Below are 22,335 nucleotides of genomic sequence, written 5' to 3'. Positions count from 1 at the left end.
TATATAGGATGTGTCTGGTAGTAGCCGGGCTGAGGTAGTACTGGCTGTATACAGGATGTGTCTGGTAGTAGCTGGGCTGAGGTAGTACTGGCTGTATACAGGATGTGTCTGGTAGTAGCTGGGCTGAGGTAGTACTGGCTGTATACAGGATGTGTCTGGTAGTAGCCGGGCTGAGGTAGTACTGGCTGTATACAGGATGTTTCTAGTAGTAGCCGGGCGAAGGTACTATTGGTAGGGTTAGCGGGGGAGCAGGGTCAGCGGGGAGCAGGGTCAGCGGGGTGCAGGGTCAGCGCGGTGCGGGGAGCAGGGTCAGTGGGGAGCAGGGTCAGTGGGGAGCAGGGTCAGCGGGGAGCAGGGTCAGTGGGGAGCAGGGTCAGCGGGGTGCAGGGTCAGCGTGGTGCGGGGAGCAGGGTCAGCGGGGTGCATTGTCAGCGCGGTGCGGGAGCAGGGTCAGCGCGGTGCGGGAGCAGGGTCAGCGGGGTGCAGGGTCAGCGCATTGCGGGGAGCAGGGTCAGTGGGGAGCAGGGTCAGCGCGGTGCGGGGAGCAGGGTCAGTGGGGAGCAGGGTCAGCGCGGTGCGGGGAGCAGGGTCAGTGGGGAGCAGGGTCAGCGCGGTGCGGGGAGCAGGGTCAGTGGGGAGCAGGGTCAGCGCGGTGCGGGGAGCAGGGTCAGCGCGGTGCGGGGAGCTGGGTCAGCGCGGTGCGGGGAGCAGGGTCAGTGGGGAGCAGGGTCAGCGCGGTGCGGGGAGCAGGTTCAGCGAGGCGGCAGTGAGTGTGGAGCTTGTGACCGCCACAATGTCCGGTGTTTTTGTAGGCCACTGACGTGCAGCATGTGATGCACTTTAACTTCAGCGCTTGGCCGGACCATGGCGTCCCCGCAGCCAGTGCAGCAGAGAGTCTACTACAGTTTGTCTACGTGGTGCGACAGAAAGCAGCAAAAACTAAAGGACCTATCACCGTGCACTGCAGGTAGGTATAAGTTGTCAGATATTCCCGCCCCCTCCCGCCTGGGCCACTGCTATAGTTATTATCTGTTGTGTTTCAGCGCTGGCGTTGGGCGGACTGGAACCTTCATAGCTCTTGATCGCCTCATGCAGCACATACGAGACCACGAGTTCGTAGATGTCTTGGGCCTCGTAGCAGAACTTCGCTCTTTTAGGATGTCCATGGTGCAGACAGAGGTCAGTGTATGAATGTCTAATATTTCTGTATGATGCATGTATATTATTACCGTGTAGACTGGGGGGGTGCACTCTGGGGAGGTCTTACTACTCGGGGCTCCGTATTATTCTGCAGAAAGTCTTTAGGACTGACGAGGGGAGACCAGTTCTTCTCACTGATGCTGATGGCGTCCGGGCTCGTTATATCACTGGAAGTAATTGCAGACTCCGGTGCTAATTAGTTTGGCAGATGTGTCCAATTAAAGGCGATGTAACAAGTCTGTCCCACAATATTAAGCAGCCGACATATTCAGCCAAAATGGGAAAGAAAAAGGAAGTGTCGGCTGCTGAGAAGGAGGTGGAGTAATGTTTTGGGCTGGAATCATGGGTAGTGAGATTGTTGGCCCCTTTAGGGTCCCTGGAGGGGTAAAGATGATCTCCATAATGTATGTGGAACACTTCCTGACAAGGTTAAAGAAGAACCACCGTGCAACCACAACAGATCATCCTCATGCATTCTCATACTGCAGCATCTCAGGCTGCTATGGGCATAAAAGGGGACAAACTTATGGTGTGGCCCCATGCTCCCTGTGTGCCCCCCATGCTCCCCTGACTTCAATCCCATTGAGAACCTCTGGAGCTTCAACAAAAGGAGCGTCTATGATGGTGGGAGGCCGTTCACATCTAAGCAACAGCTCTGGGCGGAGATTCTGTCCTCCTTAAAACATTGAAGCAGAAACTATCCAAAAACTGACAAATTCAATGGCCGAGAGACGTCAGAAGCTCCAACAAGGGTCCGAGTGCAAATGTAACATCACCCAGAAGAACCGTCTAATTTCACATTGTAATAACCGGCTGATGTTATAAAAGCACAAATTACCATTTATTTGTTCTTAATAAAAATGAAAAAGTTGAAAACTCTTCTGTTTATAATAATTTAGAACAAGTGTTTTGAGTGTTTATTCAAAAATATCCTGTTATCAGAGGCCGATTGTTCAAAAACTCTTCAATTACCGTAAACGCAAATACATGATGACTGGAAAATTACAATGACTGCAATTCATATGGAGCGTGTGGAGATGCGAAAGCGTGTGTATGCAGGGGTGGCCGCGTAGACTGCCAGGGCCCCTGGGCTGTATGAATATCATAGTCCCTCCAAGTCTGGGATCATTTCCAACATCTGGTCCTAGAAGCTTCTCGGGGAATGGAGGATGCTTTTAATCTTTTAGGACCTTTGGAGGACCTTAAGAGTTTCTGACATGGCTGGCGATGAGTCCTGTGCTAAGCTCGATGGTCCAGGAGGATGAAGTGGAGGATCCCTGCTTGATGGAGACCCCATGAAAACACGGCTATGGCGCCAACAAGGTGGAGTAATGTTTTGGGCTGGAATCATGGGGAGTGAGATTGTTGGCCCTTTCTCGGGGAATGGAGGATGTGGAGGATGCTTTTAATCTTTTAGGAGCTTTGGAGGACCTTAAGAGTTTGTGACATGGCTCTTGTGAACATGTGTATGGAGCGTAGGAACAGATGTACGAGGAGGTCCTTCTGATTATGACATATTGTAGGCGGTTTGGGCTGCCCAGGGCTCCCTGGAAGGCTTGGACCCCGGGATAACGCACAGACCGACTGTATTATAATCCACTACTGTTCTGAGCCGTGGGTACATGACCAGTCTTACAAATTCCCCCTCTGGTGCTGCGGTGACCATAAACACGGGTGCAAATTCCATTAGGGTCAGTGAGGTCTAGACGAGACTCTGTCATTTACTATTTACTACTATTGTTATAGTCTCTGCTTTTTTCCCAAAGTGGGGTGCAGGTTGGAGAAGCCAAAAAACTGTTGGGGAAGATATAATGAGTGCCCCCTTGTTCTATCATACTCCCACACTGGTGCCCTAAGAAAAAAGTGCTGTGAATGGAGAAGAAGGGAAAACTTTTCCATGTACTCCAGAAAACCGGCGGACAAGCGATGAAGGATCTCCCCTCCCCCAAGATGTTTAGGTCCTGGCATCTCTATAATGTATACAGCATCACATACACATAATTGTACTACAGTAACAGTATGTACTATACAACGCAGCGATATACACTAACCCTAAGTGTCCACAAGGTCAATCAACTACTGACTCTTCCTGCTGAGTATAGGAATGACCATGGCCACAGAATCAAACTTGATTACCAAAAAGGTAATAGTCGTAATGGAACCTAGTTTTTTTCTGCAGTCAGAGGAACCCCAAAACGCAGTATCAGGTACCGAAAAGTGGACAGCAAAACAGGACTATCATGTGGACCAATAAACAAGAAGTCGTCCAAATAATGGATGTCCAAGCGATAACCTGTCTCCTACCGCACAAGAACAAGCCAAACATCTCAAAGTAGTGACAGGAGATAGAACAGTCCATGGGAAAACAAGCATTGTAGTAGCATAGGCCATCCACGCAGCACCCCAATAGGTGTTAGCAATCGGGGTGCACTGGCAAGAGGTTGGAAAGCCAACTCCATAATGGATTTAGCCTTCAACGCTCTTTTGGCCGGCGTCACGGAACAATGAAACGACCCTTTCAAACGAGACATAAGTCGGCTTCCTCTGGTGTTGTGCCATCAGTGACAGGCGCACCCTTGGGGTGCGACAAATGATGACTTTAAGCAAAAGTTGCCCGGCTCTTTTTTAGAAACGGCGCCCAATGGTGACACAAACTGGGCCAACAGGACCATCAAGCCTCCTTAAGCAAGACTCCGTAAGAATCTTGTCTTAAAGGATGTCCGAGTGCTGACGAGCGTACTTCAGATTATCCAGAGAAATGGGGATAAAGAAGCCGAAGGAGAATTCTACCCGCAACATAGCCGCCTCAGCTTTATTGGGGTAGAGGTCTAACCATGGTCTCTGGTGTCCTCCTGTTCGCGAGGGCCGCCTGCAGCTTGCCCCGGGGTCATGTGCAGTGTCCGCAGCGTGAGATCCTTGTTCACATTTGTGTTTATATGCACAAACAGCTCTGATTCTACCTTTGACCACTGCTCTGTCAATTAATCCGGAGGCTGGGGAAGCGGAAACGGGAGGTTTAGGTGCAACCATCAGATGTAGGTATGTGTCGGCAGCCTCAACACCAACCGATTTCCGGGTTTAGCATAAGGGGGCAATGAAAATCGTCATCGTAGTGCCACCAACCCGAACCCCCATGCGTTCTATAAATCACGTCCATGTAAGTTCTGAACAAAGTTCTGGGTGCTTCTGCCCATCACGCAACCCAGAATCACAAAACCAAAACCAATTATTTATGGTCTAAGCAACCCTGGGCTTACGGTTCTGAGGTTTTTTGGACTAAACCCTCCACTCCTTGTCGATTTTATGTATATATCATCAACATATATCCAAATAAGAATTATTGCTTCCTTCACTTCTGGCTCTAAATGTGATCCCTGGGGGCGTAACTGCAGAAAACGCCTGAATCCTTATGCACACCCGCTGCCATAGGGGGAGTGGAAGAAGTGTGGGGGTGGTACCTACCCAGCATCTCAGAACTTACCCCTGACTGACTACCCTCGCCTGCCCAAGCCCCAGCAAATTGGAACTCAACAGATCCTGAAGCACCTGCAGTCGTAACCACAGGGGGCGCAGAGTCACCCGGTAACTCTGGACAATGAACCAGATTTGGATTCCTAGGAGACCTAATGGGGTAACACTGAGGCCGTCCACGGCTACGGACACCAGCCACCTCCAATGTGCTGGTTTATACATCTGAGGAGGACGGGCAGCGCCATCTGGAGGATTTGGACCCCCTGAGCATTGGGATGACCTGGAACTTCTGCTTTGGCTGGAATGTTAATACTCTGCAGAGTTGAGGCGACAATGCCTACGAGCTTCCTGGGTGGGGAAGAATGAATGGAACCACCGGCGCACACCCCCACCAGGGAGGGGTGCAAGGAGGGCTTGAGCCATTGGCCATGACCTGGGAGCGGACCACCGAGGCGGCATGAGCTCTAGCATCTGGCATGGGGCAGTCATGGGGAGCAGCTGTGATAACAAGCCGACCTCTTCCCTGTGAATGTGGTCCCTGAGGACCGCTACTAATGGTTCACCCATGGTACCTGGCAGCAGGAAGCCCAGGAGAACCGTATCCTCATCTTGTTGCCCCACCAACCCCCCTGCTTTATAAGTGCAGTACGAGTATACCCATCCCTACGGGTATCCCCTAACTAACCCCTTCATTACCAGCCTAAACTAAGATGACCCCATTAGACTGTGTGCGCCCTGCACTCCAGTGTGAGGAGAAGGCAGTTCTAATAGACATCTGCCCACAAATATTCCCCCTCCTTCAAATTGTGGGGCTGTATCCAGTCAGGTTTACGGAACGTCACAGAACCGACCCGCAGAACATTCCTGACACCTGACTGCTCCTCCCTGTAGTGGTCAGCACCGCCACGAGGAGAGCTCATACATGCGCTCCGGCAGATACACTATACTCATGATGTATATACTGTATACTCACTCTTACACATTCTAACCCATTCATATATTGTCCTCCCTCCCAGGAAGATACAGTCACCTCCTCTGACTTCTCGTGGCACCTGCTTCCACATGGAGGGGGTTGGTAGTCAGGACTTACCTCTTTCTTACCCACTCTTCCACAGGAAGCCCTACAGGGTCCTTGTGTGCTACTCTTTTTGGTTTACAGTAAGGACCTTAGAAGGTCACATGGCTATGATATTATTGCTACATCCTACATGATGTATAAGGCGGCAGGGAACCTGTGGCTCTGGGCCGGCGCTGTAGGCAGTGATCAGCTGATTACTGCACCTCTCACAAAGAAATGGGGCACTTAGGAAAAGATTTGGGGCTTGACGCCCCTGTGTCCATGTATACTGTACTGTATAATATGAGGCAGTGTATACTGTACTGTATAATATGTGGCACTGTATACTGTACTGTATAATATGGGGCACTGTATACTGTACTGTATAATATGAGGCAGTGTATACTGTACTGTATAATATGTGGCACTGTATACTGTACGGTATGATATGGGGCAGTGTATACTGTACTGTATAATATGTGGCACTGTACACTGTACGGTATGATATGGGGCAGTGTATACTGTACGGTATAATATGTGGCACTGTATACTGTACGGTATGATATGGGGCAGTGTATACTGTACGGTATGATATGTGGCACTGTACACTGTACGGTATGATATGGGGCAGTGTATACTGTACGGTATGATATGGGGCAGTGTATACTGTACGGTATAATATGTGGCACTGTATACTGTACGGTATGATATGGGGCAGTGTATACTGTACGGTATGATATGAGGCAGTGTATACTGTACGGTATGATATGTGGCAGTGTATACTGTACTGTATAATATGGGGCACTGTATACTGTACGGTATGATATGTGGCACTGTATACTGTACTGTATAATATGAGGCACTGTATACTGTACGGTATGATATGGGGCACTGTATACTGTACGGTATGATATGTGGCACTGTATACTGTACGGTATGATATGGGGCACTGTATACTGTACGGTATGATATGGGGCACTGTACACTGTACTGTATAATATGTGGCAGTGTATACTGTTAGGTATAATATGTGGCAGTGTATACTGTACGGTATGATATGGGGCAGTGTATACTGTACGGTATGATATGTGGCACTGTATACTGTACGGTATGATATGGGGCAGTGTATGCTGTACGGTATGATATGTGGCACTGTATACTGTACGGTATGATATGAGGCACTGTATACTGTATGGTATGATATGGGGCAGTGTATACTGTACGGTATGATATGTGGCACTGTATACTGTACGGTATGATATGGGGCACTGTATACTGTACGGTATGATATGGGGCACTGTACACTGTACTGTATAATATGTGGCAGTGTATACTGTTAGGTATAATATGTGGCAGTGTATACTGTACGGTATGATATGGGGCAGTGTATACTGTACGGTATGATATGTGGCACTGTATACTGTACGGTATGATATGGGGCAGTGTATGCTGTACGGTATGATATGTGGCACTGTATACTGTACGGTATGATATGAGGCACTGTATACTGTATGGTATGATATGGGGCAGTGTATACTGTACGGTATGATATGGGGCAGTGTATACTGTACGGTATGATATGGGGCAGTGTATACTGTACGGTATGATATGGGGCAGTGTATACTGTATGGTATGATATGGGGCAGTGTATACTGTACGGTATGATATGTGGCACTGTATACTGTACGGTATGATATGGGGCACTGTATACTGTACGGTATGATATGTGGCAGTGTATACTGTACGGTATGATATGTGGCAGTGTATACTGTACGGTATGATATGGGGCAGTGTATGCTGTACGGTATGATATGGGGCAGTGTATACTGTACGGTATGATATGTGGCAGTGTATACTGTATGGTATGATATGGGGCACTGTATACTGTACGGTATGATATGTGGCAGTGTATACTGTATGGTATGATATGGGGCACTGTATACTGTATGGTATGATATGGGGCAGTGTATACTGTACGGTATGATATGGGGCACTGTATACTGTACGGTATGATATGTGGCAGTGTATACTGTATGGTATGATATGGGGCAGTGTATACTGTACGGTATGATATGGGGCAGTGTATACTGTACGGTATGATATGGGGCAGTGTATACTGTATGGTATGATATGGGGCAGTGTATACTGTACGGTATGATATGTGGCACTGTATACTGTACGGTATGATATGGGGCAGTGTATGCTGTACGGTATGATATGGGGCAGTGTATGCTGTACGGTATGATATGTGGCACTGTACACTGTACGGTATGATATGGGGCAGTGTATACTGTACGGTATGATATGTGGCACTGTACACTGTACGGTATGATATGGGGCACTGTATACTGTACGGTATGATATGTGGCACTGTATACTGTACGGTATGATATGGGGCACTGTATACTGTACTGTATGATATGTGGCACTGTATACTGTACTGTATAATATGTGGCAGTGTATACTGTACGGTATGATATGTGGCAGTGTATACTGTACTGTATAATATGTGGCAGTGTATACTGTACTGTATAATATGAGGCAGTGTATACTGTACTGTATAATATGAGGCACTGTATACTGTACGGTATGATATGGGGCACTGTATACTGTACTGTATAATATGAGGCAGTGTATACTGTACTGTATAATATGAGGCAGTGTATACTGTACTGTATAATATGAGGCACTGTATACTGTACGGTATGATATGGGGCACTGTATACTGTACTGTATGATATGTGGCACTGTATACTGTACTGTATAATATGAGGCAGTGTATACTGTACTGTATAATATGAGGCACTGTATACTGTACGGTATGATATGGGGCAGTGTATACTGTACTGTATGATATGTGGCAGTGTATACTGTACGGTATGATATGTGGCACTGTATACTGTACGGTATGTTATGGGGCAGGGTATACTGTACGGTATGATATGTGGCAGTGTATACTGTACTGTATGATATGTGGCACTGTATACTGTACTGTATAATATGTGGCAGTGTATACTGTACGGTATGATATGGGGCAGTGTATACTGTACTGTATGATATGTGGCACTGTATACTGTACTGTATAATATGGGGCAGTGTATACTGTACTGTATAATATGTGGCACTGTATACTGTACGGTATAATATGTGGCAGTGTATACTGTACGGTATGATATGTGGCACTGTATACTGTACGGTATGATATGGGGCAGTGTATACTGTACTGTATAATATGTGGCAGTGTATACTGTACGGTATGATATGGGGCAGTGTACACTGTACGGTATGATATGTGGCACTGTATACTGTACGGTATGATATGGGGCAGTGTACACTGTACGGTATGATATGTGGCACTGTACACTGTACGGTATGATATGGGGCAGTGTATACTGTACGGTATGATATGGGGCAGTGTATACTGTACGGTATAATATGTGGCACTGTATACTGTACGGTATGATATGGGGCAGTGTATACTGTACGGTATGATATGAGGCAGTGTATACTGTACGGTATGATATGTGGCAGTGTATACTGTACTGTATAATATGGGGCACTGTATACTGTACGGTATGATATGTGGCACAGTATACTGTACTGTATAATATGAGGCACTGTATACTGTACGGTATGATATGGGGCACTGTATACTGTACGGTATGATATGTGGCACTGTATACTGTACGGTATGATATGGGGCACTGTATACTGTACGGTATGATATGGGGCACTGTACACTGTACTGTATAATATGTGGCAGTGTATACTGTTAGGTATAATATGTGGCAGTGTATACTGTACGGTATGATATGGGGCAGTGTATACTGTACGGTATGATATGTGGCACTGTATACTGTACGGTATGATATGGGGCAGTGTATGCTGTACGGTATGATATGTGGCACTGTATACTGTACGGTATGATATGAGGCACTGTATACTGTATGGTATGATATGGGGCAGTGTATACTGTACGGTATGATATGTGGCACTGTATACTGTACGGTATGATATGGGGCACTGTATACTGTACGGTATGATATGGGGCACTGTACACTGTACTGTATAATATGTGGCAGTGTATACTGTTAGGTATAATATGTGGCAGTGTATACTGTACGGTATGATATGGGGCAGTGTATGCTGTACGGTATGATATGTGGCACTGTATACTGTACGGTATGATATGAGGCACTGTATACTGTATGGTATGATATGGGGCAGTGTATACTGTACGGTATGATATGGGGCAGTGTATACTGTACGGTATGATATGGGGCAGTGTATACTGTACGGTATGATATGGGGCAGTGTATACTGTATGGTATGATATGGGGCAGTGTATACTGTACGGTATGATATGTGGCACTGTATACTGTACGGTATGATATGTGGCAGTGTATACTGTATGGTATGATATGGGGCAGTGTATACTGTACGGTATGATATGGGGCAGTGTATACTGTACGGTATGATATGTGGCAGTGTATACTGTATGGTATGATATGGGGCACTGTATACTGTACGGTATGATATGTGGCAGTGTATACTGTATGGTATGATATGGGGCACTGTATACTGTATGGTATGATATGGGGCAGTGTATACTGTACGGTATGATATGGGGCACTGTATACTGTACGGTATGATATGTGGCAGTGTATACTGTATGGTATGATATGGGGCAGTGTATACTGTACGGTATGATATGGGGCAGTGTATACTGTACGGTATGATATGGGGCACTGTATACTGTACGGTATAATATATGGCACTGTATACTGTATGGTATGATATGGGGCAGTGTATACTGTACGGTATGATATGGGGCAGTGTATACTGTATGGTATGATATGGGGCAGTGTATACTGTACGGTATGATATGTGGCACTGTATACTGTACGGTATGATATGGGGCAGTGTATACTGTACGGTATGATATGGGGCAGTGTATGCTGTACGGTATGATATGTGGCACTGTACACTGTACGGTATGATATGGGGCAGTGTATACTGTACGGTATGATATGTGGCACTGTACACTGTACGGTATGATATGGGGCACTGTATACTGTACGGTATGATATGTGGCACTGTATACTGTACGGTATGATATGGGGCACTGTATACTGTACTGTATGATATGTGGCACTGTATACTGTACTGTATAATATGTGGCAGTGTATACTGTACGGTATGATATGTGGCAGTGTATACTGTACTGTATAATATGAGGCAGTGTATACTGTACGGTATGATATGTGGCGCTGTATACTGTACGGTATGATATGTGGCACTGTATACTGTACTGTATAATATGGGGCACTGTATACTGTACTGTATAATATGAGGCAGTGTATACTGTACGGTATGATATGTGGCGCTGTATACTGTACGGTATGATATGTGGCGCTGTATACTGTACGGTATGATATGTGGCACTGTATACTGTACTGTATAATATGAGGCACTGTATACTGTACGGTATGATATGGGGCACTGTATACTGTACTGTATGATATGTGGCACTGTATACTGTACTGTATAATATGAGGCAGTGTATACTGTACTGTATAATATGAGGCACTGTATACTGTACGGTATGATATGGGGCAGTGTATACTGTACTGTATGATATGTGGCAGTGTATACTGTACGGTATGATATGTGGCACTGTATACTGTACGGTATGATATGGGGCAGTGTATACTGTACGGTATGATATGGGGCAGTGTATACTGTACTGTATAATATGAGGCAGTGTATACTGTACGGTATGATATGTGGCAGTGTATACTGTACTGTATAATATGAGGCAGTGTATACTGTACGGTATGATATGTGGCGCTGTATACTGTACGGTATGATATGTGGCACTGTATACTGTACGGTATGATATGGGGCAGTGTATACTGTACGGTATGATATGGGGCAGTGTATACTGTACTGTATGATATGTGGCACTGTATACTGTACTGTATAATATGTGGCAGTGTATACTGTACGGTATGATATGGGGCAGTGTATACTGTACTGTATGATATGTGGCACTGTATACTGTACTGTATAATATGGGGCAGTGTATACTGTACTGTATAATATGTGGCACTGTATACTGTACGGTATAATATGTGGCAGTGTATACTGTACGGTATGATATGTGGCACTGTATACTGTACGGTATGATATGGGGCAGTGTATACTGTACTGTATAATATGTGGCAGTGTATACTGTACGGTATGATATGGGGCAGTGTACACTGTACGGTATGATATGTGGCACTGTATACTGTACGGTATGATATGGGGCAGTGTACACTGTACGGTATGATATGTGGCACTGTATACTGTACTGTATAATATGTGGCGCTGTATACTGTACGGTATGATATGGGGCACTGTATACTGTACGGTATGATATGTGGCAGTGTATACTGTACGGTATGATATGGGGCACTGTATACTGTACTGTATAATATGAGGCAGTGTATACTGTACTGTATGATATGGGGCACTGTACACTGTACGGTATGATATGTGGCAGTGTATACTGTACGGTATGATATGGGGCAGTGTATACTGTACGGTATAATATGTGGCAGTGTATACTGTACGGTATGATATGTGGCACTGTATACTGTATGGTATGATATGGGGCAGTGTATACTGTACGGTATGATATGTGGCACTGTATACTGTACTGTATAATATGAGGCACTGTATACTGTACTGTATGATATGTGGCACTGTACACTGTACGGTATGATATGTGGCAGTGTATACTGTACGGTATGATATGGGGCAGTGTATACTGTACGGTATAATATGTGGCAGTGTATACTGTACGGTATGATATGTGGCACTGTATACTGTATGGTATGATATGGGGCAGTGTATACTGTACGGTATGATATGTGGCACTGTATACTGTACTGTATAATATGAGGCACTGTATACTGTACTGTATGATATGTGGCACTGTACACTGTACGGTATGATATGTGGCAGTGTATACTGTACTGTATGATATGTGGCACTGTATACTGTACTGTATAATATGAGGCACTGTATACTGTACTGTATGATATGTGGCACTGTACACTGTACGGTATGATATGTGGCAGTGTATACTGTACGGTATGATATGAGGCACTGTATACTGTACTGTATAATATATGGCACTGTATACTGTACTGTATAATATGAGGCAGTGTATACTGTACGGTATGATATGGGGCAGTGTATACTGTACTGTATAATATGAGGCAGTGTATACTGTACGGTATGATATGTGGCACTGTATACTGTACGGTATGATATGTGGCACTGTATACTGTACTGTATAATATGAGGCAGTGTATACTGTACGGTATGATATGTGGCACTGTACACTGTACGGTATGATATGTGGCAGTGTATACTGTACGGTATGATATGGGGCAGTGTATACTGTACGGTATGATATGGGGCAGTGTATACTGTACTGTATAATATGAGGCACTGTATACTGTACGGTATGATATGTGGCAGTGTATACTGTACGGTATGATATGGGGCAGTGTATACTGTACGGTATGATATGTGGCACTGTATACTGTACGGTATGATATGGGGCAGTGTATACTGTACTGTATGATATGTGGCACTGTACACTGTACGGTATGATATGGGGCAGTGTATACTGTACTGTATGATATGTGGCACTGTATACTGTACGGTATGATATGTGGCAGTGTATACTGTACTGTATGATATGTGGCACTGTACACTGTACGGTATGATATGGGGCAGTGTATACTGTACTGTATGATATGTGGCACTGTATACTGTACGGTATGATATGTGGCAGTGTATACTGTACGGTATAATATGAGGCAGTGTATACTGTACGGTATGATATGGGGCAGTGTATACTGTACTGTATGATATGTGGCACTGTATACTGTACGGTATGATATGGGGCAGTGTATACTGTACTGTATGATATGTGGCACTGTACACTGTACGGTATGATATGGGGCAGTGTATACTGTACTGTATGATATGTGGCAGTGTATACTGTACGGTATGATATGGGGCACTGTATACTGTACGGTATGATATGTGGCACTGTATACTGTACGGTATGATATGGGGCACTGTATACTGTACTGTATGATATGTGGCAGTGTATACTGTACGGTATAATATATGGCACTGTATACTGTATGGTATGATATGGGGCAGTGTATACTGTACTGTATAATATGGGGCAGTGTATACTGTACGGTATGATATGAGGCACTGTATACTGTACGGTATGATATGTGGCAGTGTATACTGTACTGTATAATATATGGCAGTGTACACTGTACGGTATAATATGTGGCAGTGTATACTGTACGGTATGATATGGGGCAGTGTATACTGTACGGTATAATATATGGCACTGTATACTGTATGGTATGATATGGGGCAGTGTATACTGTACTGTATAATATGGGGCAGTGTATACTGTACGGTATGATATGAGGCACTGTATACTGTACGGTATGATATGTGGCAGTGTATACTGTACTGTATAATATATGGCAGTGTACACTGTACGGTATAATATGGGGCAGTGTATACTGTACGGTATGATATGGGGCACTGTATACTGTATGGTATGATATGGGGCACTGTATACTGTACGGTATAATATGTGGCACTGTATACTGTACGGTATGATATGGGGCAGTGTATACTGTACGGTATAATATGTGGCACTGTATACTGTACGGTATGATATGGGGCAGTGTATACTGTATGGTATGATATGGGGCACTGTATACTGTACGGTATGATATGTGGCAGTGTAAACTGTATGGTATGATATGTGGCACTGTATACTGTACGGTATGATATGTGGCAGTGTATACTGTACGGTATGATATGTGGCACTGTACACTGTACGGTATGATATGTGGCAGTGTATACTGTACGGTATGATATGGGGCAGTGTATACTGTACGGTATGATATGTGGCACTGTATACTGTATGGTATGATATGGGGCAGTGTATACTGTATGGTATGATATGGGGCACTGTACACTGTACGGTATGATATGGGGCAGTGTAAACTGTATGGTATGATATGGGGCACTGTATACTGTACTGTATAATATATGGCACTGTATACTGTACGGTATGATATGTGGCACTGTATACTGTACGGTATGATATGTGGCAGTGTATACTGTATGGTATGATATGGGGCAGTGTATACTGTACGGTATGATATGGGGCAGTGTATACTGTATGGTATGATATGGGGCAGTGTATACTGTACGGTATAATATGTGGCACTGTATACTGTACGGTATGATATGGGGCACTGTATACTGTACGGTATGATATGTGGCACTGTACACTGTACGGTATGATATGTGGCACTGTATACTGTACGGTATGATATGGGGCACTGTATACTGTACGGTATGATATGAGGCACTGTACACTGTACGGTATGATATGTGGCACTGTATACTGTACGGTATGATATGTGGCAGTGTATACTGTACGGTATGATATGTGGCAGTGTATACTGTACGGTATGATATGTGGCACTGTATACTGTACGGTATGATATGGGGCAGTGTATACTGTACGGTATAATATGTGGCACTGTATACTGTACGGTATGATATGGGGCACTGTATACTGTACGGTATGATATGTGGCACTGTACACTGTACGGTATGATATGGGGCACTGTGTACTGTACTGTATAATATGAGGCAGTGTATACTGTACGGTATGATATGGGGCAGTGTATACTGTACGGTATGATATGTGGCACTGTACACTGTACGGTATGATATGGGGCACTGTATACTGTACGGTATGATATGTGGCAGTGTATACTGTATGGTATGATATGGGGCAGTGTATACTGTACGGTATGATATGGGGCACTGTGTACTGTACTGTATAATATGAGGCAGTGTATACTGTACGGTATAATATGTGGCACTGTATACTGTACGGTATGATATGTGGCAGTGTATACTGTATGGTATGATATGGGGCAGTGTATACTGTACGGTATGATATGGGGCACTGTGTACTGTACTGTATAATATGAGGCAGTGTATACTGTACGGTATAATATGTGGCACTGTATACTGTACGGTATGATATGGGGCAATGTACACTGTACTGTATAATATGTGGCAGTGTATACTGTTAGGTATAATATGAGGCAGTGTACACTGTACGGTATGATATGGGGCAGTGTATACTGTACGGTATGATATGGGGCAGTGTATACTGTACGGTATGATATGTGGCACTGTATACTGTACGGTATGATATGGGGCACTGTGTACTGTACTGTATAATATGAGGCACTGTATACTGTACGGTATGATATGTGGCAGTGTATACTGTACGGTATGATAAGGGGCAGTGTATACTGTACGGTATGATATGGGGCAGTGTATACTGTACGGTATGATATGAGGCAGTGTATACTGTATGGTATGATATGTGGCAGTGTATACTGTACTGTATAATATGAGGCACTGTATACTGTACGGTATGATAAGGGGCAGTGTATACTGTATGGTATGATATGAGGCAGTGTATACTGTATGGTATGATATGTGGCAGTGTATACTGTACGGTATGATATGTGGCACTGTATACTGTACGGTATGATATGGGGCAGTGTATACTGTATGGTATGATATGTGGCACTGTACACTGTACGGTATGATATGTGGCACTGTATACTGTACGGTATGATATGTGGCACTGTATACTGTACGGTATGATATGGGGCAGTGTATACTGTACTGTATAATATATGGCAGTGTATACTGTACGGTATGATATGGGGCAGTGTATACTGTACGGTATGATATGGGGCACTGTATACTGTACGGTATGATATGGGGCACTGTATACTGTACGGTATGATATGGGGCAGTGTATACTGTACGGTATGATATGGGGCACTGTATACTGTACGGTATGATATGGGGCAGTGTATACTGTACGGTATAATATATGGCACTGTATACTGTACGGTATAATATATGGCACTGTATACTGTACGGTATGATATGGGGCACTGTATACTGTACTGTATAATATGTGGCAGTGTATACTGTACTGTATAATATGAGGCAGTGTATACTGTACGGTATGATATGTGGCACTGTATACTGTACGGTATAATATGTGGCACTGTATACTGTACTGTATAATATATGGCACTGTATACTGTACGGTATGATATGTGGCACTGTATACTGTATGGTATGATATGGGGCACTGTACACTGTACGGTATGATATGAGGCACTGTATACTGTATGGTATGATATGGGGCACTGTATACTGTACGGTATAATATATGGCAGTGTATACTGTACTGTATAATATGTGGCAGTGTATACTGTACTGTATAATATGAGGCAGTGTATACTGTACGGTATGATATGGGGCAGTGTATGCTGTATGGTATGATATGTGGCAGTGTATACTGTACGGTATAATATGTGGCACTGTATACTGTACTGTATAATATGTGGCACTGTATACTGTACTGTATAATATGAGGCACTGTATACTGTACTGTATAATATATGGCACTGTATACTGTACGGTATGATATGGGGCAGTGTATACTGTACGGTATAATATATGGCACTGTATACTGTATGGTATGATATGGGGCACTGTATACTGTACGGTATGATATGGGGCAGTGTATACTGTACGGTATGATATGTGGCAGTGTATGCTGTACGGTATGATATGGGGCAGTGTATACTGTACTGTATAATATGTGGCACTGTATACTGTACGGTATAATATGTGGCACTGTATACTGTACGGTATGATATGTGGCACTGTATACTGTACTGTATAATATGAGGCACTGTATACTGTACGGTATGATATGTGGCACTGTACACTGTACTGTATAATATATGGCACTGTATACTGTACGGTATGATATGAGGCAGTGTATACTGTACTGTATAATATGTGGCAGTGTATACTGTACTGTATAATATGTGGCACTGTATACTGTACGGTATGATATGGGGCACTGTATACTGTACTGTATAATATATGGCACTGTATACTGTACGGTATATGGGGCACTGTATACTGTACGGTATGATATGGGGCACTGTACACTGTACGGTATAATATGAGGCACTGTATACTGTACTGTATAATATGTGGCACTGTATACTGTACGGTATGATATGGGGCACTGTATACTGTACTGTATAATATATGGCACTGTATACTGTACGGTATATGGGGCACTGTATACTGTACGGTATGATATGGGGCACTGTACACTGTACGGTATAATATATGGCACTGTATACTGTACGGTATGATATGGGGCACTGTATACTGTACGGTATAATATATGGCACTGTACACTGTACGGTATGATATGGGGCACTGTATACTGTATGGTATGATATGGGGCACTGTATACTGTACGGTATAATATATGGCACTGTATACTGTACGGTATGATATGGGGCAGTGTATACTGTATGGTATGATATGGGGCACTGTATACTGTACGGTATGATATGGGGCACTGTATACTGTACGGTATGATATGGGGCACTGTATACTGTACGGTATATGGGGCACTGTACACTGTACTGTATAATATGAGGCACTGTATACTGTACGGTATAATATGAGGCACTGTATACTGTACGGTATATGGGGCACTGTATACTGTACTGTATAATATGTGGCACTGTATACTGTACTGTGGAATGTACCGTATGTGTGTATATGGCTGTATGTATGACCCGGCCCGGTTCTCTCTCAGCTATGGATTGTGGTCGGCCGTTATATCAGACCCTCGTATCTTTCTCTTTCAGGAACAGTTCATCTTTCTCCATCATTGTGTTCATTTGATGTGGAAGAAGAAGAAGCAGCAGTTCCAGATCAGCGATGTCATCTATGAAAACGTCCACAAATCTTAGATCCACATCTAACTGGTGAGACAACTCATGGGTGTAGGGATTATGGGTGCAGGGATCCACCAATGATGTGGAGCAGGACCCCCTAAGCTCCTCTCATCTCTCCAGCTACTATTCACATCTGGGGCCTATAAATTAGTAGGTCACAAGCTCCCGCCACTTCCCTCCGCAATCTCTCAATAAGGGACCACCAGGACACAGCGGGACAGGTCTATCTAGTCGACTGATGGGCTGCACGTAGCAATCCAACAACATAGAAGAGACGCCACTCTCTTCTGAGGCTTGAGAAAGCGTTTTTGCGTGGAACGGCCGGTGGCTTTGCCGCGGCGCGCATCTCCCCTGCATGTTTGGCAGTCGCCTTCATCGGTGAGTGCCGTCTCTTCTATGTTGTGGAACTATAAATGAGACTTGCCCCAGTAACAATGAGTAAATCCTCATGGGAGTGTCCACAGTGAAAAGGGGCGGGGCTTTTCATGATTTGTGGGGCTCCTCCCCCTTATTGAGGCGTGTTCTTCCTAGAGCACACATTACTACTGTCCATGTGATGGGCACACGGGTGCCTGGCTTCTTACACAACATGGGTGACCACCACGGGACACGTATAGTCCCTCATCAGCCATAAATGGAGAAACTCTCCAGGCTTGTTGTGTGGAATCTGCTGGGATAGAGATGAGATGAGAGTAGAGTAAATTAATGGACAGGATCTTTTTGAAGGAAGTGTCTTTATAGTGGAGGTTTCTTTCTCTGATGAAGGTTCCTCCTTGGGGGAAGGGTCTTCATGGGATGCAGAGGGGGTTTCTCATGGCTGCCCTTGTTGGTATGTGATGATCCATGTCAGGTGTTCACCATGTGTAACAGTAAAGGTCGTGTCTTGTGGTTTTCATGCAGATGAGAACAATCCAGTCGCCTTCTCCAGCTCAGACAATAAGGTGCTGTCCTGTGCTCAGATCCTACAAAGACCTGGCCTTAAATCTGCTGCGTCTTCTGGACTTTTCCTTCATGAACTTTTTCAGTACGGACCAAATGAAATAAAGACACTAAACAACAAGAGGAAGGAGTTGGAAGGTGGCGGAGCAGGTGCAATGTGGGAAGTCTCGCTGTCTATTGATTATACCTCATTTTCCACGCGTTGCGAGGACACCGGGCTGCATCGTAGCTCAATACCAAGGCTTCTCCACCTCGTGTCCACAGCTGTGTGTCCCTTGTGAAGCACAATGTCCATGTTGTGTCCCAGGCTGGAGAGAGCAGTAAGGAGCCCCAGCATCTCAGAGACTTCACCGTTGTGTGTATTCCTTTGTGCTATGTGAGTGTATGACACGGGATGGGTCACAGGGCCGATGCCTCTGTATAACGGAGCAGGAGCAATGTATGAAGCAAATTGCACATAAAATAAAACAATGAAGAAAATGATATGTGTAGCGTAAAACTCGTGACCCATCCAGAGCCTCAGAAGGGCAAGACGCATGGATCCCAGGACTGAAGGGAGGTTGTCCCTCGTACTTCATGTATCGCAGGCAGATCATCAGTTGTCTGCTTTAGTAGCTCGACCCAACTACAAGGGAACGCGATGCTAGGAACCAACGAGAGGAAGAGGGAGGCAGTAATGAACAAGAGGGTGGATAGTGGTTTGGGGTGGGAGGATCCAACTAGTTGAGGGAGGCGGAAATTGACCAATCAGAGGTTAGGCCTAAAGGAAACCTGTCCACCTCACCGCCACCTTTAATCGTGCTCACGAGTACGTCCAGACCCTGACGTTTGACACGAATGCTCATGAAAAAGGTTCACTCCGGCACCGATAAGGCAAGTGCCATGACTAAGGGTGCGTATAGCACTTGAAATGCGCAGGCCTATACCCCACTGCATGTAATATCTGGTGATGCCATGTGGATATTTATTGTACAATCCTCGGAACTTGAAGGAAATAAAAAATTGAAGTTTTAAAGCCTTATCGGTGCCGGAGTGAACCTTTATCATGAGACTCATGGTCATTGTATAGTGGCTTTTGTCATGTTTGTGAGCAGTTTAGGTTGGCACATTCTGTAATGGCGCCAGGCAGGAGGAAATGCTCCCGAGAAGAGAGGAGAAGGTAAAGTGCATTTACCTGGCTCCCTACCAGGCTCCACACACTGAGTCCCGGGGGCAGGAATTCAACATTGGATGGACTTCTGCTGCTGCATATTTTCTGCAGCCCACCCTAACCCTCTGGCGTCAAGCGTGGGCAGCGGCTAGAAACCAGGGGAGGGACGTCTTCTTTCTATCTACCACCCATCTGTGATGTCAGAGGGAGGGACTGGACATGGGGGCTGGAAAAAAAATGCAGCAGGAGACGTCCATTCAATTTTGAACTCCTGCTCCCGGTACTCAGCGTAAGAGCTTGGCAGGGAGCCAGGTAAAACACACTAAATATAGTGAAACTAAACTACTCACTATACTATGCAATTGTCATGTTACGAGATTCTGGAACAAGCGCATGGTGAAAAATGGGGGTTGAGGTTGCCTTTAAGCTTATTAAGTTAAGGTTAAAGGAAACCTACCATGTGATTTCATGCATTATGAAGCAAACACACCTTGAGACTGCTGTAGCTGCACTGATGCAGGATCAGATCTTGGTTAATCTCTGAGCTGAGTGGTTTTGCTGAAAAAAACTATTATACCATTCAGGACCTTGGGAAAGCTGGGACAGACCGGCTTACGGAGCTTGGAACTACAAATGGCTGCTAAGTAAAGCATGACTAGTCAAGCACTAATCAACCTGAGCTGGACTGCAGGGATTAACAAACCCAAACCTTAAATCTGGTACTTGACCCTGTACCTTGACCGACCATCAACCGTTTGGCACTTGACCGTGTACCTAGACTAACCACCCAACCGTCTGGTACTTGACCGTGTACCTAGACTAACCACCCAACCGTCTGGTACTTGACCGTGTACCTAGACTAACCACCCAACCGTCTGGTACTTGACCGTGTACCTAGACTAACCACCCAACCGTCTGGTACTTGACCGTGTACCTAGACTAACCACCCAACCATCTGGTACTTGACCGTGTACCTAGACTAACCACCCAACCGTTTGGTACCTGACCGTGTACCTAGACTAACCACCCAACCGTCTGGTACTTGACCGTGTACCTAGACTAACCACCCAACCGTTTGGTACCTGACCGTGTACCTAGACTAACCACCCAACCGTCTGGTACTTGACCGTGTACCTAGACTAACCACCCAACCGTCTGGTACCTGACCGTGTACCTAGACTAACCACCCATCCGTCTGGTACTTGACCGTGTACCTAGACTAACCACCCAGCCGTCTGGTACTTGACCGTGTACCTAGACTAACCCCCCAACCGTCTGGTACTTGACCGTGTACCTAGACTAACCCCCCAACCGTCTGGTACTTGACCGTGTACCTAGACTAACCACCCAGCCGTCTGGTACTTGACCGTGTACCTAGACTAACCCCCCAACCGTCTGGTACTTGACCGTGTACCTAGACTAACCCCCCAACCGTCTGGTACCTGACCGTGTACCTAGACTAACCACCCAACCGCCTGGTACTTGACCGTGTACCTAGACTAACCCCCCAACCGTCTGGTACTTGACCGTGT

At 45.2% G+C, this 22,335-nt stretch overlaps 1 protein-coding gene across 1 annotated transcript in view; it reads left to right on the top strand.

Annotated features, from left to right (window-relative positions):
* The window catches only part of LOC140108795 (receptor-type tyrosine-protein phosphatase O-like), a gene marked incomplete at its 5' end in the record, with an annotated part of 85,161 nt that extends 63,889 nt beyond the window's left edge, over positions 1–21,272 (top strand). The window contains 4 exons of the mRNA XM_072131961.1: positions 813–967; positions 1,044–1,179; positions 18,625–18,744; positions 19,615–21,272. Coding sequence (XP_071988062.1) covers positions 813–967; positions 1,044–1,179; positions 18,625–18,729 — 396 coding nt within the window. The remainder of the gene's footprint in view (positions 1–812; positions 968–1,043; positions 1,180–18,624; positions 18,745–19,614) is intronic.
* Positions 21,273–22,335: the final 1,063 nt, after the last annotated feature.

Source organism: Engystomops pustulosus, unplaced genomic scaffold, assembly GCF_040894005.1.
Source record: "Engystomops pustulosus unplaced genomic scaffold, aEngPut4.maternal MAT_SCAFFOLD_183, whole genome shotgun sequence".
NCBI classification, from domain to species: domain Eukaryota; kingdom Metazoa; phylum Chordata; class Amphibia; order Anura; family Leptodactylidae; genus Engystomops; species Engystomops pustulosus.
This window is presented reverse-complemented; position numbering and strand designations above follow the sequence as displayed.